The 25,487-nt window shown below is 58.7% G+C and overlaps 1 protein-coding gene across 1 annotated transcript; it reads right to left on the minus strand.

Annotated features, from left to right (window-relative positions):
• Positions 1 to 1,986: 1,986 nt before the first annotated feature.
• DENND2D (DENN domain containing 2D) lies at positions 1,987 to 15,426 on the minus strand. Its single transcript, XM_082330427.1, has 12 exons — positions 15,334 to 15,426; positions 11,634 to 11,818; positions 10,984 to 11,096; positions 10,801 to 10,870; positions 9,632 to 9,709; positions 9,397 to 9,537; positions 7,365 to 7,513; positions 7,034 to 7,211; positions 6,482 to 6,523; positions 5,263 to 5,353; positions 4,576 to 4,815; positions 1,987 to 3,403 (listed from the first exon to the last, which is right to left on the minus strand). Exons 1-12 carry the CDS (start codon positions 15,386 to 15,388, stop codon positions 3,342 to 3,344), a joined length of 1,404 nt encoding a protein of 467 aa, XP_082186553.1. The 5' UTR covers positions 15,389 to 15,426; the 3' UTR covers positions 1,987 to 3,341.
• Positions 15,427 to 25,487: the final 10,061 nt, after the last annotated feature.

Below are 25,487 nucleotides of genomic sequence, written 5' to 3' on the forward strand. Positions count from 1 at the left end.
ATCCCCCATCTCTGAGTCCGGACTGGAGGTGCAGAGAAGTTCAAGCATTTCCAGAGAGCGAGATGTGAAGGCTGCAGCAATTTTACAGAGGTTAAAGCCAGGTGGGAAGTGATCTGAGGTAGGAGCTGTGCCTGCTATTGTTCTGGAGCAATCTGAAAGCACTTAGCGATAATGACTGCGTTGACTCTGGGAGGTTAAATACGCCCAGGACTGTTTGCTGTCACTGAGGCCAGCTGGCAGAGGGTGACACATGCCATAACACGGAACTTATCTTCCAAGCAGGGCAGCTGCGTAGCAGCAATTGAGCCGCAAATCAGGAGCAATTCCTGAGCTGACTCCTAAACCATGCCTGGGAGTTGTTTGTCCGAGTGTGAGTTGGCTAATACTATGCTGGGAACTATGTTAACAATTTAGCAGAATAAATGAGCACTTTCCAGTTCAGGGAAACATTTCTTGGCACTCTTTTATTTACTGGTGGAGTCTTAGATCAAGTGTTAGACAAATCTTGAGCAGGAAGAAGGCTTTAAAAACATGCTGCAAGTTTTGCTGATAGGCTGCAACGTGGCCTGAGCCCAGCTGGATGCGTCCGTGCTCCCAGCAAACGGCAGCTGAGTTTGCCCGGTGTCTCTAGCAGCAAACACAGTGCCCCCACCTCCAGGTAGGTGGTTTAAGAGAGGCAGACTGAGTCCAAAGAAATAAAAAGGGTATTTTATTCAGCGTCTGCCCTTTCAGCACGGTGTCTTTTTTTCTGCACCGATCTTGATTAATCACAAGGATGTGCGTACTTCTTGCAATATGACGTCTGTCCGCCCTCTGGGCGTTAAAGGGAGGGCATTAAAGCTCTTGCCAGATTGCACCGGTCAGGTGAGTAGGCAAGCATGAGAATATCAAGCTGCTTTTCAATGTTCAGGCCAACCCAACTCAAGAAACCCTTCAAACGTGCTGATCAGGAACGACATCAGTCACACAGGCTTAGGAAACAAGGACGGAGCTGTCGGGAGGAGTGATACTGAAAGGGAAAAGACGTGAGAGGAGATTTGGGGTAGATTATGCCCCTGGGCTTGTTTTCTTTCTTCAGCCACCACCTGTAGCTCTGAAGCTGCTGCTGGATGGTGGGGAGAGAAGTTGTGCCAGAAAAGTGCCCGCTTGCTCCTGTTACTCTGTGCCCGTTGCTTTTGTAGCCAGCTGAGAAGCAGAGCTAAGAGCTGATGGGCTTCCCAAAGGAGGCTTTTCTGGGCTGGTCACTGGGAATGGATCTGGGTCCCTTTTTCCATAACAATACTAAAAGGAAAAGTGCCTCAAGTGATTTAACATCGGCTTTCAACCTATTCTTTGATCAGCAGCAAGGTAGCACCAACCCTTCTGCCTCGCTGTAATTAACCCTTGCTGCCATCCGTAGCCCTGGTTACATTTGAACGTTTTTTCTTAAATCTAAGGATCAGTTTTTGCGTATCAGTTTTCAGCAGCTAAGGAATAACCTTCTATTACATTTCTCTCTGGCAGGAATTAAGCAACCACACAATCCAGTCCCTTATGGGATTTCTAATGCTTCTTTTCTAAAGAGCTACTGCCAAAGCAAGGACCGCTTCCCATTTGTCTCACCGGGATGGTGTTACGCTTCCCGACCAAAAAGCTCAGCATCTTCTCAAAATGGTAATGAACAAGCGGGGGAAGGGGGAGGCAAGTGGTCTTTTCAAAAGGGACAGTTCTTGATAAGTGCCCTTGACTTTCCACACACGCAATTTTCTGCTGGTAGGTGAATATTTTTAAATGAAAAAAAGAAACCCAGAAAAAGACCACTAACCTTGAATTTCCTCTAGTGAAACCTGTAACATCCTCTCTACCCGTGAGGGGGAACTTGTGGAGCCAGAGAAGATACCCATAGTGCCCCAAATCCCCTTTTCTTCTAACAAATAATTCTTGTTCCCCCCTCCAAACACACATGGGGGCTGAACAAAAAAAATCAACAATTTTCTTTCAGCAGGGTAAGAAAGTTTCATTGCTGTTGGGTTTGTTCCCTCTGTCCGACTGTTTCTGTCGCTTACATTTGTGCATGACTGCACAAATAGTTACTTCTAAATCAAACGCCCTTTACCTCCGTCTTGTTTTCGTTAGATATTCAACAGCTCTGAAAGCAAAAGCCTTAGTGCTTATGTAAAATCTCTCACTGTGGCATTCGATACCGCTGCAAAAGTTGTATTAAACTGTATTTTTGATAACATCTGCGCGTGTGCACGGGTCTAGTGGGTACCGAGCGATACGGCAGCTTGGCTATAACATCCCAGAGAGGAGGATGAAGCTCTGCCTTCGACCCCAGCCCTTGCTGGGAGAAGTCTCTGGCCCTGGTTTGTCTGGGAAGGAACCAGGCAGATCTGCAGCCAGCACCAGCTTCCCCTGCTGCAGTATTTATTCCCTGGATGAGCGCATTAGGAAAGGGGCAGAACCATAATTTAGCTTTAAATCTGCTGCAGGCATCACATTTCAGAGACGATGGGTGAATGAACTGCAAGGTTTTAAAAGAAGTTGGCACCAAAACCAGAAACGAGGAGGATGTCGACATGTTTTACTACTGGATTTAACAAATACTTCCTCCCTACCCAAAGCCGTTTCCCTCTACTACAAAACACAGCCCTGTGGCCTTCACAGTTTGCTTACAGCACAAATAAATAACCTGTTGGAAGAGAGTATTTTTGTTTCTTTAAAGAGCTAAACTAAGCAGTACCAACGAAGCAGACAGCCGCTATAGAGGAAACCACTAAAATCCACTGCAACTGTTCCTGCCGGTAATTTAACAATGAGGCTATCTTGATAGAAAATAAAGTGAAACAGCTGTTAATAGTAGAAACCTCAGAAACATCTTCAATAGGATGTTACGTATTTGCAAAACCTAGGTTTGTTTTAATTAGAAATAATACGATTTCCTACTCATCTCTACAGTAACAGGACTTACTGTCCTGCAGCCAGCTCCCCGACCTCCCTCCCTCGCTGCGTGAGGTCCTGACGGGGCCAAGGACTCCGCGCAGGGCCGGGCACTGCGAGCCGCGGTTTGTCCCCGGTTGCTAGCAAGGTTGGAAAAGAAATCACACCCTGCTTGCTAGCTCTGTGCAAAAGCGTTTTCCAGTGCAATGATGCCCTGAGGAAAAAAGGAAAGGGTAGAAACTGGTGTTCAGTGCTGCCCACGCATCTCATGAATCACGGATAGGTAGGAACCGGCGGACAGATCCGGCGGAGTCCAGCGTGCTCTGCCCTTGGACGGGGCACGCGTCGAGTCTGCGCAGCGTGGCGCTGCTGGCGGCGGCCTGCTCGGTCCCAGCCCTGCTCCTCTCTTCCCAGGCTGGACTTCAGGAGTCCCTTCGGTGCTTCTTCTGTTCGTGGTACTCTGTTATTTTCTGCTGGAAATACGCTGCGGATGAGAAAAGGTTGTTAGTGAGATGCAAGCGTTCGGGCTGGGGAGGATACAGGGCTGCACAGCCCGAGCCTGGGGAGCACGTCTGCACCCCGGGAGCCAAACCGTGCTGGGGTACGGACATCTGCACCCAGGTGAGGACCCAGCTGAAATAGGGGTTGCTGCAATTCCACCCATCCCTCTCACCTACCCAAAATGGGCTTTATTATGCTGGGTTAGCGTAAGTTTTTAACACACGCTTTCACTCCTGTTCAATTTTGTGTTTCCAACCAGCAGGGAAGAGAGAAAGCAGGAGACCCCGGGAACGCGAATAGCCAAAAAGGTGACGTAGACTGGGAATATAACGAGAAAGCCGGGATTGTGCCATCCCCAGGCAGACCCAGGTCCATGCCTGCCCTATAAAGTCTGACCTAAAAGGGCAGAGAAAGCAGCAACCGAGGTAGTGCCGGGCCCCGCGCTGCCGATGGGCTGGAGAGGGACCCGCCACGGGCACCATCTGCCGCTCGCTGCCAGGCGGTGCCGTCCGAGGGGACGTCTGCTTTGCTCCGACGCAGCAGTCGCTGGTAGAGCGCAAGGGCTGCACCCTCTTGCACTCTCTCCCCGTGCAGCAAGACCTCGGGGGTGGCAAGTCCCGGGCCAGGATGTCTCTGGCCACCGACAGATGTTTTGGGTGGCTTCCTCAACCTCCATCACCCCTGTTTGACCCCATCAAAGGGAGGAGCCTTGGCTCCGCCCAGTACCCTGTAAATCCCCGGGAAAGGGGAAGGACCAACCCAGTCGCCACGGGTCCACGCCGGAGCCGGTGGCAGATATGAGTCAGGGCTCGCAGGCAGCGCAGCCAGGAGCCAGCTCCCAGCTGCCTGCATCCAAGCCAAATATTTGTGCTGCTACTGGCATGTTTGCCTAAACATCGAGCTCTCAGTAAGTCTGCCCTGTCCCCAGTCAAGCAACAAGATCTAAAATGAGCCCAGGGATTTTTTTGATTGTTTGACAGGGATGAAGAAATGCAGCTGTTGAGAGCAAATGGGTGCTACTCGCTGCCCTGAGCACCCTCAGCCTTGAGCTGCATCGCTCTCCGGGCACGGGGCATCGCTTTCCCTTAACCAAGTAGCCCAGGACTTTGCAGAGCTCACCCGACCGGAGAGGGAAGGAGAGACGGGGCCGTTTACCTTCCTGTGGGATCCTGCTCTTTTCTGCTTCCTCGATAAATAGGGAAAACATGTTCGTCTTCACAAACTTCTTCACAAACTTGCGGTTGGTCTTGGAGGTGATGGCTTTGCAGAAGGCTCGCTCCTGGAAGGTGCCTGAGCCGTTTTTACTCCACTTGATGTGCGAGGCGTAGTGGCCAACCGTTCGGACGAAGAACTGCACGAAGGCTTCGGAGACGAGCGCGTTCACTTGCTCGGATGCTGGAAGAGGACATGGAGTACGAGAGGTGGGGATGGGACCTCTGAGCATAGAGAGGACGGACCTATTTCAGCCTGGCCAGTTTGCAGTCTCTGTTTGCATCCCGAGAAATTACTTGCTTGAAACCTCCCTCTGCCAGTAAATGAAGATCAGACTAATTTTGCCGAGGGAGCGCCGGCTGTGTTTGCTTTCCAGGGTGGAGGCATCTTTGTGGGCCAAATGTTGGCGAACCCTGATTTTTTTCAGCAGAATTAACTGTTCCTGCTTTCATGTTTCGCAGGACAGGGTAAAGGCCAAGGGATTTCTCTCCTGTGGCTGCATTTTAGTGCAAATTGGGGCAGAAACATCCCAGGCCAGGTGTCTTTAGGAAAACCATTTTGCTGAGGACTCTGGCCATCTGGGGAGGACAGCTTGCATCTGTTTTACTGTATATAAAGAGATGCCCTTACTGTGTACGTTGTTGTTGTTGTTGTGCCTGTTCAGAGACGTCAGCATCTCATTCTGCAGCTTGATGGGCAAGATCTCCTCCTCATCGCCGACCTGGAAGGCAACGGGGCTGTGAAGCAGCCGGCTCAGATGGCCGTGGGCAGCGGTTAGTGCAGCCCATCAGTGGGGCTTTCTGCAGAGCTCATTCATGATCATTGCCGAGCGCTGCAGTGATGCTGGGAGTGGGATCCCCAACACAGCTCAGGGCCGGGCCCTGCCCTGGGGGCACAGCAACCCCAGGCACCGCTGCAGGCGTGGGGAGGAGCGGCTGGGAGCTGCCCGGCGGGAAAGGGCCTGGGGGTGCTGGTCGACAGCCGCTGGACATGAGCCAGCAGGGTGCCCAGGTGGCCAAGAGGGCTAGTGGCACCCTGGCTTGTATCAGGAACGGTGTGGCCAGCAGGAGCGGGGCAGGGATGGTCCCCCTGCGCTGGGCACTGGTGAGGCCGCCCCTCGAGTGCTGTGCTCAGCGCTGGGCCCCGCACCCCAAGGCGGCCATGGAGGGGCTGGAGCGTGGCCAGAGCAGGGCAGCGAGGCTGGGGCAGGGGCTGGAGCACAAGGCTGGGGAGGAGCGGCTGGGGGAGCTGGGGGGGCTCAGCCTGGAGAAGAGGAGGCTGAGGGGAGCCCTCCTCGCTCTCTGCAACGGCCTGAAAGGAGGCTGGAGCCGGGGGGGTCGGTCTCTGCTCCCCAGGAACAAGCGATGGGACGAGAGGGAACGGCCTCAAGCTGCGCCAGGGCAGGTTTGGGTTGGGTATTAGGGAAAACTTCTTCCCCCAAAGGGCTGCCAGGCCCTGGCCCAGGCTGCCCAGGGCAGGGGTGCAATCACAGTCCCTGGAAGTGTTCAAAAAACGTGTGGATGTGGTGCTTAGGGCCATGGTTTAGAGGTGGACCTGGCAGTTAGGTTAACAGGTTGGACTCAATGATCTCAGAGGTCCTTTCCAACCTTAACGATTCTGTGATGATTCTAACACATGGACTCTGCTGCTCTGGCTCATGACAAAAGTGATGCAGCGGATGGAGACATCCCTTCGTGGGACATTATCCCTGCATGGGCGACACCGAGATGTCTCTGCCCCCAAAATATGAAAGCTGCCAGGTAGCTGGGACCAAGGGTGGAAAGGGGCCCTTCCCAGGGCCACCCGGGCCAGGCGAGCCCACCCCCACGCCCTGCACGGGGGGACCTACCGCCCGGATGATCCTCCCTTCGCAGAGGTCAACTATCAGAGCCTGAAAGAGAGCAGAGAGCAACCAGGTTTAGCCCTACCAAGGCAGCCAGGCTTCCTCCCACCCGTTTTATGATCAGACCTCCGTGTCCGCAGCCCACGAGGGCGGCAGGAGAAGGATTGGTCCCTCTGTGCTGGAGGGACCTGGGCAGGGAGACCAGGGCACCCCCCCAGGGACCATGTTTGCCCCAGGCTCGGTGGCTTGTCCCCATGCAGCCTTTCTCTGCTGCTGCAAGGCTGGGACGATGCCAACAGCCAGCCTGGCCGACAGCAGCTCCCTGAGCCCCCAGGGTCAGGGCTGCGGGTCCTGGGGTGGCCGACAGCACCCAGGGGGACGTGGAGGTGTTGCCCCAGGTGCCAACAGGAGGGGACATGCAAGAAGCCCCAATCTCCAGCCTCCCTGGATGGGAAAAAGGCACAACCAGAGCCTTCAGCCCCAGAGCCAACCCAAACCCAGGGTCACGGAGTAACCGATGGCTCCATCCAGATGCTTTCCCCCACCCGGATGAAATACCTCCTCCATCGGCTGGTCCAGGACCCGCTCCAAGTGCCGCATCTGGATGCCGACCATGAAGGGTGTGGGGCAGCAGACGGTGTCGAGCAGGCACTCGGGGACCACGGGGATGTAGGTGTGAGCCCAGGTGAAGGGGTAGAGGAGAGCAGCCACCGCGTGGATGCACTGCGACAGGACGCTGCGGGACAAGGAGCCATCGTGGTGGCATTGCATGAAGAAAATGGATTTCACTGCTCGGAGGAATGTCCCACCCCGAGCTCAGCTGCATCCTGCGCTCATTCAAGGGTTTTTTTTTTTGGTTTTATTTTTAAATGAACAGATCAGGACTCACCTCAGCTCCTCTGCCAGGAAAATGAGCCGTCGCTCCAACACGGCGGAGGCGAAGATGTGCAGGATGAGGTGGGGGCTGAGCCGCTGGAGCAGAGCCTGAAACTCCACGTGCTCCAGGTGGGCGTCCACGGGCCGCGTGAGCTCGATGAGCTGCCGAGGGAGAGCCACCAAACCCCGGCTTAGGAGGTGCAACGCTCCCCCTGCGCCACCCTGGCCCCCTGAGAAGGTGACTTGGGAGCAACAAATGACCCAGAGTTTGCAGCATCTGCATCAGGTCCCTCTGCAAGGGACAAACCTCATCTTGTCCTGCCTGGAGATTTGGGCTGTGCAGCACTGAGGATGCAGGAGTAGCCAGTGGTGAGGTGCACTGTGGGGTTTATTTATTGGAGCACTACGTTTTGAACCAAAATGCCTCTTTTCTGCAGTGCTCACAAGTCCCTGGTAGGAGACGGGCAGGGCTGTGCTCCCGCCTCAGCATCTCACAGCTCATCTGTGAGCAGCAGCCTCCAGGAAAGGGAGGAGGGATGCGGGCATGACTTTTGCTATAAAAACCACAAAGACTTCCTCAAAAGACTCTCTGGGAGGGCCAGCTCACCTCGTCCTAGCTAGGATGACCCAAAAGTGAATTATCTAACGGATATCTGCAGGTGGTCTGTATTCTGCTGGCTTTGCCTCAGACAAGGGTCTCCCAAAGCCGGTTGATACCTCTGCCCTGCTGCGGGAGCCCTGAGATGGCGACCAGGGAAGGGGTAACAGGACTGTGCAGCTCGTGACACAGCCCTGGCCCCTCTCCCCAGCTTTAGAGCTGGGGAAATCCCCTTTCTCCATGTGCCAACCTGCCTTTCCAGTAAAGCAGCATCTTCCCAGCCAGCAGCACAGGGCTTGGCTGGCCTCCACAGCCCCTTTCCAGCCCAAATCCTGCACAATCCTCAGCTCCCAGCTCATGCAGTACCCAGGATTTGTTTTTCACCCCTTTCCCTGTTTTCTCACCGATCTCTTTGACTTGCTCCAGCCCCTGCCCAGAGCGCCAAAGCGCAGCTCTTTCGAAGAACGTCCTCATTGCAAATCCTCCCTCCCGGCACCCCCAGCTGCGCTCTCTGCAGCCTGGCCTGCAGCCAGAGCATTGAGCAACCTGCAAAGCCCTTGCACAAGCCTTCCTGGATGAAGAAATCTCTTGCAATTTGATAGTCAGCTGCTAAATTGCACGAGAAAGGAGGGATCTTGCTCTCAGACCCGCCCTGGCAGGACGCATCCCTGGGATGCTGGGCACTGAGGTTATTTTGCCCAGTGCCAAGGCAGATCCTCCCGCTTTTTCCACCCCAGCTTTGCCACAAGAGAAAGAAAAAAACCAAAAGGCTCTGCCTGTGCGAGCCTGGGCCGCGCGTGGGCGAGATGAGCCCTGCGGGCACCGTGCCCGTATCAGATCTCCTTTCCACAGGTGAGGGCTGCACGCCTGCACGCCGCCGCCTGCCTGCTCGTGATGCTGAACCAGGGTGGATGCCGAGGCTGAGCGCTGAGCGCTGCGGTGCGGAGGGGACGCCGCAGCACCCCGCGATGGCCCCAGCGCCCCTGTGCACCCCAACAGCCCCGTGTGCCGCAGCTGGAGGGGCGAACGCCGGCTCGCGAGCGGGGTGCGGCCAGCCCCGCGCCACGGCCCTGGCATGACGCGAAGGCTGTGCAAGCACCGACATGTTAAGAAGCGGTGTCTGGGGAGGTTTTGTGCTGGCAGCTCCAGCTCAAGGCTGATGGAGCTGCAAAAATGCTGCTTGGCAAGGATGCAAAGACGGAACAGCATCACCTGTAGATGGGCTCCATCCTCATCCTCACTGCTTGCTGCTCTCCTCCTGGACGAGGAGGGAGGTGGCACCCATATTTCCAGGGCATGAGGCCCCCAGAAGCCTGACCCACCACCCACTGCGCCAGCGAGCACCCATGGGTGCTGCAGGGGTGGAGGATGCTCCCAGAGATAGCCCAGGCTCCCCATGTCGGAGCAGTCCAGGAGGTGCCGCTGAGCACCCCAGACCCCCACCAACCTCTGTGCCTGACTCGGGGATGAAGCTTTTAATGGTGACGGTTTTCCCCGGAGCTGGGAAGGGCGACTCCCGAAGGCCCTGCATGAAGGGGTAAATCACTGCCATGGAGATCTGCCGCCTCTTCTCCACCTCGTCCAGGATCTGGGGGAGACAAAAGTGAGCTGTGAAACCCCGGCAGGCAACGGAGAGGCTGCCTGGGCCACCACCGTGCCAGACGGAGCCACCACATCCCTACCTTGGAGAAGAGCCCAAAGCAGCCCAGGCAGCTGATGATGCAGAAGACCTCAGGGAGGCGGGCACCACGGCCGGATGGCTGGAAGAGGATGAGAAAAGGCTTTGAGCATCTCCGAGCCCCACTGCACCAGCTCCGCGCTCTCCCCAGAGATCCCCCCTGGCCCCACTCACCCCCCAAAGTACCCAGTCACTCGCTGGGGGATTTTCAGAGCTGGGGCTCAGGCCAAGGATGCAGTTGATGCTGTAAAAGCAGAGGGTGCCCAGAGAAGGCAATTCAGATGCCGAAGCTGTTAATCATTTTAGTGCAAAGCCCTTTGGCCTGTTCCCAAACTTTCTTCCCCCCAGACACGCATCCTCCGAGACGTCCTGCCCCACCATCCTTGGGGCGTTTTTTCCCTTTCCAACTGGACTATCCTGGGTCTGTTTGCTCTCTGTGCTTTCAGCCCCCCCAGACATCCAGTTCGAAGAGCCAGAGCTCAGCCCTGGATGCAGAAGTGGGCAGGTTCGCCAGGGAATGAAAGGGTGGCGGGATCCAGCAAGTCACTGAGCTGTGGCGTATGGCCCTGTGGCTTTACGTCCCTATTTAAGCAGGCTGTGCGTAAATCAGCAGCCAAGAAAGACCTCCATCGCACCTCGCAGGCCCCGAGCTGGCCAAGTCCATGAGTTGAGAAAGGCAGCCACTGTTCAGAAGCAATTTTGGGGGACGGGGCTGAAGACACCCGGCTCCTTGGCACCTGGATGGGCGCACGCGCATCCCCATTCTGATCCCGAGTGGGATCTGCAGCCATCCAGACCGCTGCGGCCAAGGGAAAGGAGCCAGGGAAGCTGCTGGAGATCAGTGGGGAGGCAGCGACCACTGATACCGGGAACGGCACCTCCCGACCGTCACATCTCCTGGTTGCATTTCAGGCGAGCCCTGGGCTACAGCAAATGCTGCTTTCCTCCACCCAGCATCCAACTGATGCCCCAGCAGAAGAAAGCTCCAAAAAAATCCCTTTGGGCACCCCCTTGCTGCTTGTCATCATCTTTGTCAAGGCAAGTGGCTTTCTAAGGCACGTCCCCAAGAGTTGTACTTTGGGCATGGCAGAAGGCATCGTGCCCCCCCATGGGGACGGGGCGGCACAGCCACCACCGACCCAGCGATGGGTGTACGGGCGATGGGATGCTCACCAGCAGCCGCCTGCAGTAGCCGATCTTCCTGCTGCCATCCACGTTGGTCAGGACGAAAGAAAAGGTTTCGCTGCAAGGAGAGACAACGCACGGGGACGGGATGGCTCTTCCACCCGCAGTCCTCAGGGGTACGACGGCACGGGGTGGGAAACCGCGGGCAAGACCCCGCAGCGGGGCTGGTACCTGGGGAACTCGGTGACGGGGGCCCAGTTGTTGCCGTCGGGGAAGCAGAAGAGGGGGATGGCTTGCAAGAGACGTTCCTCCTCCTCCTTCTGGCCCTTCAGCAAGTTCTCGCGCTGGAACGAAGTGATGCCAAGAGTCAGGGTGATGGAGGGTGCCCGTAGCCCCAGGGGATGGGGTGGAATGGGCTGTGTCCCGAAGCAACCCCCAGCCCAGAACAAAGCAGAGGGTGCCTGCACATCCCTGGACAAGAATCTCCCCAAAATCCAATTTTTGACTCTTTTACCCTGTGGATAGTGGCGTAAAGCAGAGGCACCCACGGGCCCCTCTGCAAACAGGGGTCTCCTCCTGTGCCACCTCCCCAAGGTGTGGTTTTGCTACCGTGGTCTCCCCTTTCGGGACAGGAGACCAGGGAGCACCCCGGGATCTCCCTCCTGGGGTTTGTGGCCCAGGGCTCGGACCACAGGGAGGGACAGACGGTCCCAGCAACCCCAGCCCACAGCAGGCAAAGCCCTGGGGTTTGGGTCTGTGACTCTGGGGCACGGGGTATTTTTCTGTTCTCCTCCCCTGGCTCTAGTGACGGGGAAGGAGCAACATCCCCTTTTCATCTAAATTTGGAAAACTCATCTTCCTGGAAACACGGGACTAAATACCTTTGGGAATTGGTAGGTTATCTTGGGTTCGTAACGTCCATCTGGCATCTTCTTCAGCGACACCACCACCAGGTACTCGAAGAAAAACTGTCCAGCACAATAGAGGACGGAGCTCCGCTCTCCTGGTTTCCCCTGCAGCACACGCGAGGGGTTCTTTTCTGCAGCAGAGGCCTCCTCTTTTTTTTCTGTAGCCAAAAAAAACCCCCCCAAAAAACAGAGCAGAGTGAAATGAAAGGCTGGGAGGTGTCCTGATGGCAGGAGAGGAGATGCAGAGCTACACATGAACCGGCCAAAGCGGCTGGAGGGAACCGGGACCTGGTGCACAGGCTGTTTTGGTCCCTGACAGTGACCAGCTGGGGACATGCGGGCACAGGACAAGGAAAGGAAAGAGAAATGGCTTTTATGAGTCTTTTGGAGAAAATCAAAGTGCCATCAGACACCCCCGGCCCTCCTTCGCCCCATCCCGGGGAGGGCAGAGGGACGCCCAGAGCGAAGCCGGCACAAGGGATGGGGGAGAGCAGATTCTCTCTGCAGAAAGCATCTGGGGGAAGGTGTGGGAATGCTTTTATAGCAATTAATTTTATTCCCTTAGGGGAAAAAAACAGCAAACAAACAGCACAGATCTTGTTCGAGCACCTCCAAAGGCACCAACAAGATGAATCCCAACCTCTCCCTGCCAGATGTTCTCAGTCCTGGGAACTGCTGATTGCAAATGAGATACTCGAGGGTTTTCCCTAAACCACAGCTCCCAAAGCAAAGCAATTCCCTGGGATTACACCCCATTTCTTGTTCGGCCGGTTGGGGAGGACAGCTGGGGAGCGTCAGCTGTCACAACCCGAAAAACTAGAAATAAGAGTGAAAAGAGCCCAAGCCGACGTCTCCAAGGGCCCTGGGATGATCACGGTGGGGCAGCGAGATCCGAGGGCTGGGAAGGAGAGGAGTTAAAGGCCGGCCGGAGGCTGCAGCCAGGCCATGCCACAGCTCTTCCCTCTCCAGCAGCCGCTTGCAACTCTCTAAATCCCCGGTTCCTGGCACTGAAACCATCCCGGGCTTGGTCTTGGCTCTGATTACGGCGGGGAGCTGGAACTGAAATGCTTGAGCTGCTCCTAGGAATAACAGGCAGGAAAAGAAATGCGTGGCTGGATGAAATCTTTCCCCCCATCCTGGAGCTTGGCCTTGGCTCTTTCGGTTGTGCCGCAGCTCGGCAGGGCAAGGCACGGCTGTGGCCGGCTGCTCTCATCGTCCCTCTCCCTCGTGCGCAACGTCCTCCTCCGAAAGCAGTGCTGGGGGACACCCCACCCCACGTATCCCCCCGGCTCCGTAGCCGCCTCCTTTAGTCTGGAAGCACACGTCCAGCCTTTGCTGCACGTCATCGGGAGCCGACGGGAGCAGAAAGCTCATCCGAGGAGGTGACACTCACAGTCCCATCATGGGATGTCCCTTCCCAGGGACCAGAAAGGCCTTTCCCAGCTCGGGGTGGGGAGATGCGTGAAGCCGCCCCCGCGTGCACCCCGAGGCCGCTCCACCTCCGCATGCAAAGTCCTTCCTCTTGGCAAGGAGAAATTCATCCTGTCGAAGTCCCTTCGCAGCAGGGGGAAGCCCAGGAGCATCCCGAGGATGAGACTTGGCTGCAGGCACCTCTGGTTTGTCCTTGGTGGGGATCACCCATGTAACAGCCCAGCAAGATGCTCCAGGCCAGGGAAGAAAGCTCGACAAGATGTGCTTTGCTTCTCCTGCTCCTCCTTCGGATGCTCCAGCCATGGTTTCAGCAGTCCGACCTCACCGACGGGGCCAGGCTGTTGCTGGGGGGACCTCAGGGAACCAGGCTGTGCAGCGGGGAGGGCTGCTGCTGCCCCCGTCCTCACTGCATGCTGGTGTTGGTTGTTTTCCCACCGCAGATTGCCAGGGGAAGGTGAAAGTCCGGTTAAAGCCTGCCTATCCAGTCCCATTCTGCATTTCAGAGAATGCAAAACGCGCTCTCAAGCAAGGGCTGGATTTGCATCATCTCCACGCTGTTTTCAAACAGCCGAGTAAAACCCACCACTCCGGGGAGGCTGGTCCTGCTTCTCGCAGACGGAGCCACGCACCGGACCCACGCGCGACCCGGCACAGCCAGCCCTTGCCGAAAGCGCGGCGTCACCCGGCAGCGCTCCCCTGCACCAGCTCTGGTTGCAAAGCCCTCGCTGGCAGAGCCTAAATCCCTCCGGGATCATAACACTCCATCCCTGGGCTGGAAGATGAGCTCCAGGGATGTATGGGGCCATGCACCATCGTGCAGCGTTGGATGGGTTTAATGTGGCATCAGAGGTCCCAGCACTCCCTAAAAATGGCGGGATTCGCAGTCCCTCATGTGTCCTGGGGCCACAAGCCACTGTCACAAGAGCTTTGGCCAACAACTCTCCCGTAGCCCAAGCGGGGAAGACTTGGGGACCACCCCGAGCCCCCCAGCAGTGGGAGCATCCCCTGCGAGGAGGGGAAGGAGCCAGGCGGCCGGCGGACCAGCAGCTCCTGGATGGAAAGCGGCTGCCGGTGCTGCGGATTTTCACCCCCGCCTCCGCCGGGCACGGAGAGGGCAAAGGCTGCCGCGTGCACCCTGGCCCATGCGCAAATGGCACCGGAGCTGCCGGCATTAAAAAAAACAAAGACATTTTGCTGCACAACCAGCTTCCCCGACCAGAGTGGGGTTTTCTTAGAGCTCAGACCCCCGTTGCGATGTGGCACAACCTGTTTCTTCCCTCCCGGAAAACTCCCAGGCTGCAGCGTGCCGAAACCTCCCGGCCCGGCACGACGGTTTGTGGGGAGCCCTGCTTCCCGCGCCGCGCAGCCGCCCACCTGCCCCAGCCGAGAGGAAACGGCTTTGGCTTTATCAAGCCTTTTCTGCTGAGCTTGGAAAAACAAATATCGCACCCAGAGCAAGAGCCAGCCAGCACAAAACAGACCTGAGGGGGGAGCTTGCAGCGAGCCCCCCAAATCCACAGGTTGCCCCAACCTGCTCTGCTGCGGCTCGAGATATGGCAGGGCAGCAAACCCTGACGATCCATCCTGCACTTGGAAAAGCTCACAAATCCCAAAGGACCCATTTCTGCACCGTCCTCTAAAGGCTCCGCAAGGCTGGGCTGCCTCGGGGGCACCGTGCCCCCGCGACGCCGCGCTCCGGGGTGCCCCGCGATGCCGCGCTCGGTGGGCAAAGGGCTGGGAAAGCTTCTGGGGATGGGAAAATAGGGAGCCCGTGGGGCTGCCCCTGGGATGGGGTAAGCCCCGGGGGACGGGGGTCTCATTTGGGCCGGGGTAGGCTCCGGGGATGGGGTGCAGCTCCCGGGGGGGCTGAACCCCCCGGGGATGTGCTCCTGGGAGATGGGGGCACCGCCGGGGGCTGGAGCAAGCCGCGGGAGATGGGGTGAGCCCCGGGGGCAGGCGGCCCGAGCGGGGCTCCGCAGGGTGGGCGCCTACGGGCGGGGCTGGAGGGGCCCGAGCCGGTGCCGCTCCCCGTCACCGCCGATCCCACCCGGCGTGGCCGCGGGAAAGTCCCCGCTCCGCCGGCAACCGTCGGCTCCCGCAGCCGCGGCCCCGGGGCTGGCACCGACACCGGTCCCGACACCGGCAGCGACACCGGCAGCGACACCGGCACCGGCAGCGACACCGGCAGCTCCCGGAGCCCGGCGCGGGGCTCTGCTCCCCGGCGTCCCCTCCCGACCCTCACCTCTGCGGCCGGAGCGCCGCAGGCTCCGTCGGAAGAAGGTGCCGATGGAAGCCATGGCGGCTCCGGTCCGGCCCCGGCGCGGCCCCGGCGCGGCCCCGGTGCGGCGCGGCCCGGCGGGGAGGGCTCGGCTTCCGCCCGCCGCGCTTTCGCTTTCCCGGGGAAGGAGGGACGGGACGGGACGGACGGGACGGGGCGGAGAGGAGAGGAGGAGCGGAGGGGGCCGGGCCGCACCTGGCACCGGCCGGGGAACGGGGAACCCGCCCCGGGAGCGGGGGCACCTGGGCACGGGGGGGCCGGGAGCGCCGGGCGTGGGGGTTCCGGGGGCACCGGGAAAGGGGGAGCCGGGAGCACCTGGTTGGCGAAGAGCCGGGAGCACCGGGCATGGGGATACGGGGAGCACCGGGCACCGAGAGCACTGGGCACGGCGGTCCCGGGGGCACCGGGAAGGGGGGAGCCGGGAGCACCCCTGGGTACGAGGGTGCCAGGAGGAGCTGGGCATGGGGGAGCCGAGAGAACCGGGCACGGGGGTCCCGGGAGCACCGGGCACGGGGGAGCCAGGAGGACCAGGCACGGGGGTCCTGGCAGGGGTCTGGATGCGGGGGTCCCGGGAGCACCGGGCACGGGGGGAGCTGAGCATCGCGAGGGGAGCCAGGCACAGCCCGGGCGGGGGGGCTGCCCGGGGGGGACGGGCCTAGGGGCACCCCCGGGTGGAGGGGAGCTGGGAGCACCGGGGATGGAGGCAGCCCAGCACCCCCGCACCGGCACCGGCAGGAGGGTGGGAAACGGGGCAGGGACCCCGGGGACAAGGGGTGGCTTTGCCCCACACCACAGGGGACAAAGCGCCCTGCCCCAAACCTCCAGCATCCCTGCCCGGGCCCTGCTCTGGCCTCCCTGCCTCCTCCAAGCCCTTTTCTCCCCTGGAGCCCGCTGGTGCCAGGGACGGTGCCCAGCACAGCCGCTGTGGGGCCGGGGCTGACGCTGAACCGTCCCCTCCAGGGAACAGAGGTTTTGGGGCCTCCCGCTCTGCAAAGTGATGGGGAATCAGCCGAGCCGGCGCCGGTGCCACCATGCTTTCGTTTCCACGGCCATCGGCTGCGAGCTTGTCCTGGCTCTGCTTGGGAACGCCGGCCGGGTTGTGCTTTCCCTCGGGCTGGCGTTTCTCCATCGAGCAGAGATTTATTCCCCCTCTCCGAGTGACTCAGAGGCGCCTTGGCCAACTCTCGGGCTCGCAGCCGGTTGCCATCCATCTTCGTTACAGGCAGGGAGAGCAGTTCGTTAGGGCTGCGATATGGTGGCCACCCCAACCTGGGCACGCAGCCGGGACGCCTGCGGAGCTGCTCGGCTTTGCTGGGCAGTTTTACCGCTCCAGACCCACCGAGGAGGAAAGTCTCTTTAAAACCAGTGATATCTTTAAAAAAAAAAAATCCCCTTTTCCCATCCTTAGCCTGTCCACACCCCTAATGTTTCCTCTGCCATTTTTAGGCTGCGCTTATGCAGTAATTAAACACACAGACGGGGCTTTGGGCACAGCTATGGGTTAGGAGGACTTCAGGTGTGATGAGCTGTGCACAGTTCTCAGCCCTCATGAACATGGCTGTTTGCAGATGCAGACCAGATTTCCTCCCCCAAATTTCCTCCTTTCATATATTGCAACACCTCCCAGCCCCTTCCCTTCCCTCGGCGTGGGCTGGAGCTCGAGGGTGGGTTTGCAGCGGGGGCAAACGGCCTTCGCCAGCTTGCAGAGGTGGTGGATGCTGTCGAAACACGGCCCCGACGGGGCGCGTGCCTCTGACCCGGCCGGGATGCTGCTGCCTCGTTATCAGGGATATCAGGGATATCAGGGAATTGCTGGTCTGGGGGTGGTTTCTGGCTGATCTCGAGTGGGTGGAAGAGCACTTGTGCTTCCCGGAGGAGAGGGCAGCGTGTTTGTTTGCGCACAGGGCTTGTTCCCAGGAGAAATTTCCTCTTGGCACGAAGGGAAAATAAAAAGTTAGGGGTTTTCCCCCTCAGTTTTGGAGGAAAATCCCTGCTTTCCTGGAAACTGGAGCCACCTTGGGAAAACAGCTGCTGCCTTCAGCCAAAAGAAATCCCCGAATTCTTTGATATTTTTCCCATATACACAAATCTTTTCGGCTTTCTCCCTTTAAAGCAAGTCTCTGACTGTGATCCCGCCTCGGTAGTGCCTTGACTCTGCTCAGGCGGCTGCTGTGCAGGGAAGAAAAGAGCCGTGTTCCCAGCCACAAAACCTCCCTGCTCCGGAGGAAACACTGTCCCTTTGTGCCCGTCGCACAATCCAGCAAACCTTGCGCTGCTGAAAGAGGTTGAACTTTTGAATATTCCTACTGAAAGCTCCTTTCTGCGGGAAGCCAGCCGCCCACCGCGACAACAAACGGGCACATTGTGGGATCCTCGGGGCTGCTGGCCACCACGGATGCAACACTTGCCGTCACGCTGCTGCATCGCTGCTGCCAAAGTCGTTTCGCTTTCCTGAACCAAGCCCGGGGAGTTTTGTGTTTGGTTTTTTTTTTTTCCCTCCTTGCAGCCCCAGTGCTGATGAATACGCACTGGAATCTGGCTTTCTGCAGGCGTGGTGTGTTCAGACTGCAAATACCCCGCGGCCGGGCGATACCGTTGTGAGCATCCCATGGGGCTGCATCGCACCGGGACCGGGGATTCCTCACCCTGCTTGCACCACAGCTCCTCACCCTCCTCCTCCTCCCGAGGAAGGCTCAGCTTGCTGCCCCTTGCCTCGTCCCGGTGCATCTTCGCCCCTTCCCCATCCCCTCGCTGGGTGCTGTGTTTTGGGAGGGTGTTTGGTGCTGGAGCAGCTCGAGTGTGCTGCGCCTGAGCGGTTTTCGTTTTGCCCATTGCAGCCAGGCTGGGGTCGGGGCTCGGAGATGGAGGGTTGGGTTTGGCTGCAGCGTCTCCGGCCGGGAGGTCCCCGAGGGCAGCCCCAGGCTGGTGGTGGTGCTGGGTGCCCCCCCGCCCCCCCCAGGGCTGGGGACCCCAAGGCCCTCATTTCCAGCCTTTCCCATGCCAGGGAGTTTCTCCCACTGGATGGCAGCATTAGAGCAAAGAAACCTCTCTGGGAGCCCTTGCGGGAGAGGGGACCTTCCTCCAGAAAGCCTTTTCTCCCTGGTTATCCGGCTCCCGCGAGGTTTGTGCTCGGGCTGAGGATGCACGGGTTCAGCTCACTTGTGTTTGCATCATTCCTGCCACTGACGCTTCGCTCGCTGCCCTGTTTGGTGCTTGGCGATCTCTCCCAGCTCCCCAAAACGGGGTGCCATGTAACACCCTGCGCCTCGTCCCCCTGATGCTTGTGGGTGCAGGGGGACCTGCTGGGACGGGGGGCTGCGAGCCAGCTGGGACGCTCCGGCCCACCACCAGCAGCAAAGCAAGCCCAGACTGGGTGAGCAGAAGAGCTGCCAACCCTCATGGGACACCAAAACCATGGCTTCTTAGCAAGGTGCATCCCCGATCCCCCAAAGCCACCACTGCTCCAATTGCTGGGTGCAGAGAGCCCAAGTCCAAGTCACAGACCCCAAAGACTGCATGGTTTTGCCTGAAAAAAAGCTTTAGGGACCATTTCTTGCAGGGTGATTGCAGAGGGGGCTGCCAAACTCCTAGGGATTAGAAAACAAAGCTGATCTGGCCACTTTTCCTTCCACCTCATGGTTTTAATCCCAAGCATTTCAATCCGTCTTTAGGATTTGTGGGAGGTGGTGTTCGGCAGAGGGGCTTGGGCGGCGCTGGTGGGCAGGGAGGACCGGTGCTGGGCTGCAGCCCCCTGGCAAATATAGTGCAGGGAAACTGCTGCTTTCCAAGGCCGTTGAATGGTCAGGAGGTGCAAAGTCGTCTCAGTTTACAGGCTCCCCGGCCGGGCTGGCATCGCTGTTTGCAAGCAGGCATCCATAGATGGAAAGGGTCGAGCCGCAGAGCCCAGCCTCAGGTGTAGCACAGCATTTTCCCCAGTCCCTCCCGTGCTGAGCCAGTGACTCATCCCGGGTTAAAATGCCAGCTCTGGGCGGCTTTGGCCTTGGGAATGTGTTTCAACCACCTGCAAAGCCTATGGCTGATTTTCCATCTGGATGCACCTGATTTTGGCTCCCAGGTACTTGCTGCCCCTTTTTCTGCTCAATTCAAAGGGCTTCTCCCTCCTCTTTGCCCCACGGGCAGGGCCCTGGTGCAGAATTAGCCCTCAGCTGAGCTTGGAAAACTCGTGGCACATCTGGAGGTGGTGGCACCGGGGTCCAACCTCCTGGGTGGCTTTTGCAAAGTCCTGGGCATTCCCACCCCAAAGTGTTGTGGTTCAGCGACCTCCCAGTGCCGGGGGTGCTGGGGGCACGGGGGACCGGGGGCCGGGGTGGTGGTGCTGGGGGTCACGGTGGCTCGCCCTGGGAGCGTGGGACAATGCCGGGGAGGGCCAGGGCAGCTGGTGGGGAGCTGGTTTTGCTACTTGAATAAAAAAAGGAGGAAATTGGGGATTTTCCAAGCTGGGCTGAGCAGGCTGGGAAGGGGAGGGCAGGGAAATCAGAGGGTCGGTCCTGCTCCTCGGCAGCACGGGGTGGGCGCCTGGGTGGGGGTCCTGCAGCCCCACAGCCAGTGCTGACCCCAGACCTCGCCCCATCTCCTTCATAGAACGAGAAGCATTTGCAGCCCGGCGCAATCCCCGGGGGCTGAGGGGTACTGGGGTGGCGAGAGCCCCCCGGTTACACTGGCAGGGCTGCAAACCGTGACCCCAAACCGAGCTTTAACCCAGGGAGCTCTGTAAGATTTGCTAATCTCAAAATATTGTTGGCATTCAGAACAGTGATTTACTGCGTGTTTTGCCACGGCAAGTACTTTCCGAAAGGCCATGCTAAGTTTACACCGGAGCTGCCGGGATCAGATAACCGGTTGCTGGCTGCTCCCGCCGTCCCCCCTCCCCGTCCCTCCTGGTTGCCATGCCGGGGTGCAAAAGGACATCAGCTTCTCCTGCGCCCCACAAGGAAGAGGTGACCATGGTCACGAGCAGGAGAAAAAAGGGACCACCAAGGCCGTTTTTCCTTGTCCAGGTGGTGGGATGGGACGTGGGTCATGGCCTGGCTCGCAGGAGGATGTGAACTCATGGAGAGCCTCGACACTTTGCTTTGCAAGTCACACTGCCAGGGACAGAAAATAACAGCCCTGGTGCCCAGCCTGGCTGTGTCCACCTCCCCAGGGGCTTTGCAGGTTGTGAAATTAAATCAGCTTCTCACCTTCAGTGGCACCCAGGGCTGGGCGAGAGCCCTGCACGTCGTTTTGCATTCCTGCAGCGTTTTACTGCCCCATGGGATCCTCGAGGGCTTTACAGGTGCTGGGCAGGAATGACCCCTCCGGCCACCATCGCCCAGTGGGATCCCGGGGCATTTCCAGCCTGCGGAAAGGGTGGACTCCCTCATGGAGCAGCTGGCGGGGATGGTCCCTCCGTCTGTCTCGCTGTTTGCCGGGGAAGTCTTTGGGAGGCATGGGACCCCCCCATCTCTCCCCCTTGTCCCCAGATCCCTTGGGATCTCTGCCACCTCCTAACCCCCAGGAGACGGGAACAAGCCCATCACACGCGCTCGTGGCAAAAGCCACCGCCAGCCTCAGCCCTGGCCCTCACTGGCCCTTGGTCATGGCAGGCTGGAGGTGGTGGCCTTCCCCTGCAAAAATACAGGAGTGTCCTTCCCTCGTTGACATGCACAGGGACAAGGAGGAGGAGGATGGAGTGTCGTCTTCCGTGGCAGGTTCCTTGCAGGTTATTGGGTCAACAGATCAAAACCCATTTGCTCTCTGAAGCCCATGTCCTGGCCAGGCTGCTCTGGGCTGATGCGTCCTCCAGCGAAGGCACAGGGCTGCCGCACGGGGCTGAATGGGGACCGCAGAGATGGGGCAGGGCAGGGAGCAGCACCCTGCAGGGAGGTGCCCCGACCACGGCAGCAGGCACCCTGCAGCAGGTCGATCCTGTGCATTCAAAGGAGGGCTGGGTCAAATCTGGCAGTGGGGACACCAGGGACACTAAGGAGCAGGCATAAAGGGAACAGGATTTTCCCAAAGCCTGGCACAGTATCTGGAGGGTTTCAGATGGACCAGGGTGAGGACAGCCTGATTAAATGTCCGCATGATGCTCCCTGGTGGCAGCAGGGAAGGGTGCAGCTGGGCCACAGTTGGACAAGCCCAAACTGGTTTGTCTTCCCAGTTTACTGGGGCCTGGAGGGAGTCACTGGGATTTGGGGCTGGTCCAACCCCCCTCATAGCCCCTCCAATCCAGCAAACTCTCCAGGGAGGGGGGCACAGCAGGGAGGCTCCCGAAGTGCGGGACGTGGGGTGGGTCTGGGATGCGCTGCCCCATTAAGGGCGCAGATTCCAGTTGCTTCAGAGCATCTTGGGAAGAGACAGCCCTCCAGAAACCCCTTGGACGTGGCAGGGTACAGGCAGCCCTCGCAGTGCCAGCCACCACCACGCTGGCCTTGGGGACCTCCTCGGGATTTCAGCTGCCCCATCCGAAATGTGGCTGGTCCCAGTGCCACCGGGGCTGGGCTGGGTCTGGCTGCAGGACATCATGCGGGTCCCCATCTGCTGTGATGCTTCCATCCAAACAAGCCGTTGGCTGCGGTGGGGTGGACACCGACAGTGTCCTGCAGGGACTCTGCGTGAGGTGGGGAGGAGGCTGGAGGGTGCAGATAGGAGGGCAAGGAGGCAGGTAAGGGTGCAAGTGAAAGCATTTAAGGCGAGGAAAGGAAGGGGGTGAGAAAATTAGGGAGGAGCTGGGAGGGGAAGTGGAGATGCCAGCCCCCAGTGCTGATCCTGCAGGGTGGACTGGAGAGGAGCAATGACCCTGAGGACACCTAAGGTGGCCTTAGCCCTTGATGCAGGTAAGGGGACCCAAGGGGATGCTGAAAGTCAAGTGAGACCAGAAGTGTGTGCTTGGGGTGTAACTGGCCATCGGCGCGGTGCATCCTGGCAGGGGTTTCAGTGCCTGGAAATCTTTACATCAGGGCTAGACACCTTCCTGGGGACCAGTGGTTACTGGGTGAACTGGGACGCTGGGTGCTGCCTGGGACTGTAGAGGCATGGAGGTGAGCAAAGTGGGGCTCTGGGTAGCAGTGTTTGCCCCTCTGAAGTGAAGAGCAAACACCTGAGCTCCCTGCTGATACTAAATGATAAATTTGCCCTCGGTGCTGGCGGAGCCCGGGACTGAGCTGTTTCCTCCCCCTTCTCTTGCAGAGCTTCCCGGCTCCCCGCTTGCTGGCCCAAGGGTTGCCACAGCTCGGGCACTGAAGCAGTCAGGTGGGTGGCTGCATCCCCTGGGTGCAACCCCCGTGTGTAAATGTCCTGAATAAAATAGCAAAGGTGGCTTGCGACTTTTTGGAGCTTTCTGAGCACCTGGCTTTTAATGCAGAAGGGAAAACCCAAGCTGCTGTTTGTAGCCTTTCCCTGCCCCATAGTGGGACCAGGCAGGGCAGGTGGTGACAGAGCCTTATTGGCATCCCCAGCTGCTGTCCCCAACCCTTGGTAGAGGTGACCCCCGGCAGGCTGAGGACAGCGGGGCTGGCATGGGCTCAGCCCTGGCGGGCTCTCTGCCTGCCCGTCCTAGGTAAGGTCCTCCTGGCAGCCCCAGAGGTAGGGCAGGATTGGAAAAAACACCCACCAAAGGCAGAGCAATGCCCTGGGTTTGGCATCGCTTCTAGGTGCTGGAGACGCAGGGGGTGACTGATGTGGTGCCAAGGTGTGTGAGTGCTTCTGCTGGCCCGTAACGGCCTGGCCTGGCCTGCCCCGGGTGCAACCGCCGATTCGGAGGGTGCTGCCCACCTCGTGCCGTGGCTACGATGTGCGATGGCCCCACGGATAGCGCTGTGGGGACCGCTTCAGCCGAGGGCAGCGAGTGATGCCACTCCACGATGGTTTTCCCCCTGCAGTGCTGTCCTCAGGCTGGAGGTGACACGCAGCTGGCACTGAGCTCCCAGGCTCAGCTTCTGGCGAGGCACCGGGCAAAATCGGGGCATCTCTGCATGGGTTTCTCTATTTGTCTCCCCCTGACAGCTCGGAGGAGAATTATCCCATCACAGCCCCAAAGTAACACCCCAAAGAGGCTGTTGGTGCTGGGTGTTTGCATCCATGAGTCCTGCCCGCATCCAGCAGCTCCTGATCCCAGGGGCTGCAGGTCTGGGCACCCACTGTGCTGCTCTGTGAGCCGACGCCAGGGGACCCGCTGGTGGGTGAACCTGTTGCTCGCCCCAACTGATCATAGAATCAGAGAATCATTGACGTTGAAAAAGACCTTTAAGATCATTGAGTCCAACCGTTAACCTAACGCTACCAAGTCCACCACTAAACCGTGTCCCTAAGCCCCACGTCTACCCATCTTTTAAATACCCCCAGGGATGGGGACTCAACCACTTCCCTGGGCAGCCTGTGCCAATGCTTGATAACCCTTTTGGTGAAGAAAGGGTTATCGATGATTTGACGAATCAAACTGTGGTGATGCCGAGCGCCGGTGGTGTGAGCTGATGTGCAGCTGTGCAACGGGGATAACTCTGGAGCGCACAGCCGGGCTGCACGAACCCTACTTCTGCGCCTGGCGAGGGATGCCCAACGGGACCTCGGAGACATCCTGAATCATGCTGACAGCGTCTCCTTATCGCCTGGCTGTGTTTTCTAGACCAGACGAGGACATTTTAATGCAATACTTGCTTAAAACTCCTGCCCCAGGGTGGCACTGCAAGAGGCACTACCCTGGGGGCTTTGGGAGAGGGGTCAAGCCTGGGTCCCGGCTCGGCCATGGGAGCCCCTGCCTGCAGTCATTGCTTTGGCGTGAAGTAAGCGTCCGCTTGCGTGCGACACACCAAATGGAAAGCTTGCCTACGTCCCAGCCCACCTGCTGCCTGCCCCGGCTGCTTGACTCAGCGCGCTGCGAATATCACGGTGACACGGAGGCTGGAAATGCTGCTGGGAGCCGGGGGGATGTGATGTGGCAGGCAGGGCGCTGAGCCGCCCTGAGCCTCAGCCCTGCTGGCGTTCGTGGTCGGCCGCTGTGTGTTTTCATGTGACCTCCCTGGTTTTCTGGGGTCTGACTTAACCCCCCTGGAGAGGGAACAGGCAAGGGCCAGAGCGAGGGAAGGAGCCGAAATGAGGGGACAGCCCCACACAGGAACCATCTCCAGCTGCATCTGTAAGCGGTAGCAATATTGTCCCCCAAAGGGGTTTGGGCACCTCCTTTCTGCTGAACTCTAGGGGATTTGGGCATTTTTCCAGCCGTTTATGGTGTCTCCCATGGACTCATGGTCCACACAGTGTGTGCAGGGCTGGATGTGGCCATAGGGAGGTGGGTACGGCTCCTGCTCTCTCCCATTGGGTGTGTTTGAATAAATCCCACTGGGGATGGCAATGGTGTCCCCTTCCCCACCCTGATATAGGCTATGGGTGACAGCTCCTTCTTGACACCCATGATACCATCCCTTGGAGCCTGGCTCTGTCCTCTGCCCTGGTGAAGCACATCGCTTGTGCCAAGGACCTCATGATGCCATGCTCAAAATCAGTGGTGGCCCAGGTAACAGCGTGTGACATCCACCCTGCTGCTTTCAGAGTCCTCCTGGTGTGCAAAGAGCCCACCTGGGCTCTCCATGAGGACAGGGGCAAAAGGGGATGAGTGTGGAGGATGTTACAGCTTCAAAGGAGCCCTTCCCACCCGGATGACATGGGCCTGTCATTTTGCCTGGGCTTTTGGCCTCTCCATTTTGCTTTATGATGTGCAAGTGGGAAAACCTCAACACCTCCTGTCTAATCCTGGAGCCCTGTTTTAGGACTGGTCCTAATCTCTGAAAGCCTCCAGGATTTGCCCCAGCTGTCGGAGGCATCTTCTGTCTTCCCGCACCAACGCATCAGCTGTCGTGTTGGGGAACGGCGCTGCCGAGGCTTCCCCCCGTCCCACCTGGCAGGTCCTTGATGCTGCGATTTCCTAAACTGGCAAATCTGGGTGAACGGGTAGACTCGATGCTTTTGGGGTGCAGCCAGATTTCTCTCTTTGCAAAGCAGTCCTGTCAATAAGGTCAACTGAAAGATGACCATGGTGCATCTTTTGGGGGGTTTGAATAACAGTGGCATGAGAAGGATCTGATCCTTCAAGGAAGAAATGAGGCCCTCGTTATTTAGAC

The sequence above is a fragment of the Platalea leucorodia genome (assembly GCF_965183815.1).
Source record: "Platalea leucorodia genome assembly, chromosome: 19".
NCBI classification, from domain to species: domain Eukaryota; kingdom Metazoa; phylum Chordata; class Aves; order Pelecaniformes; family Threskiornithidae; genus Platalea; species Platalea leucorodia.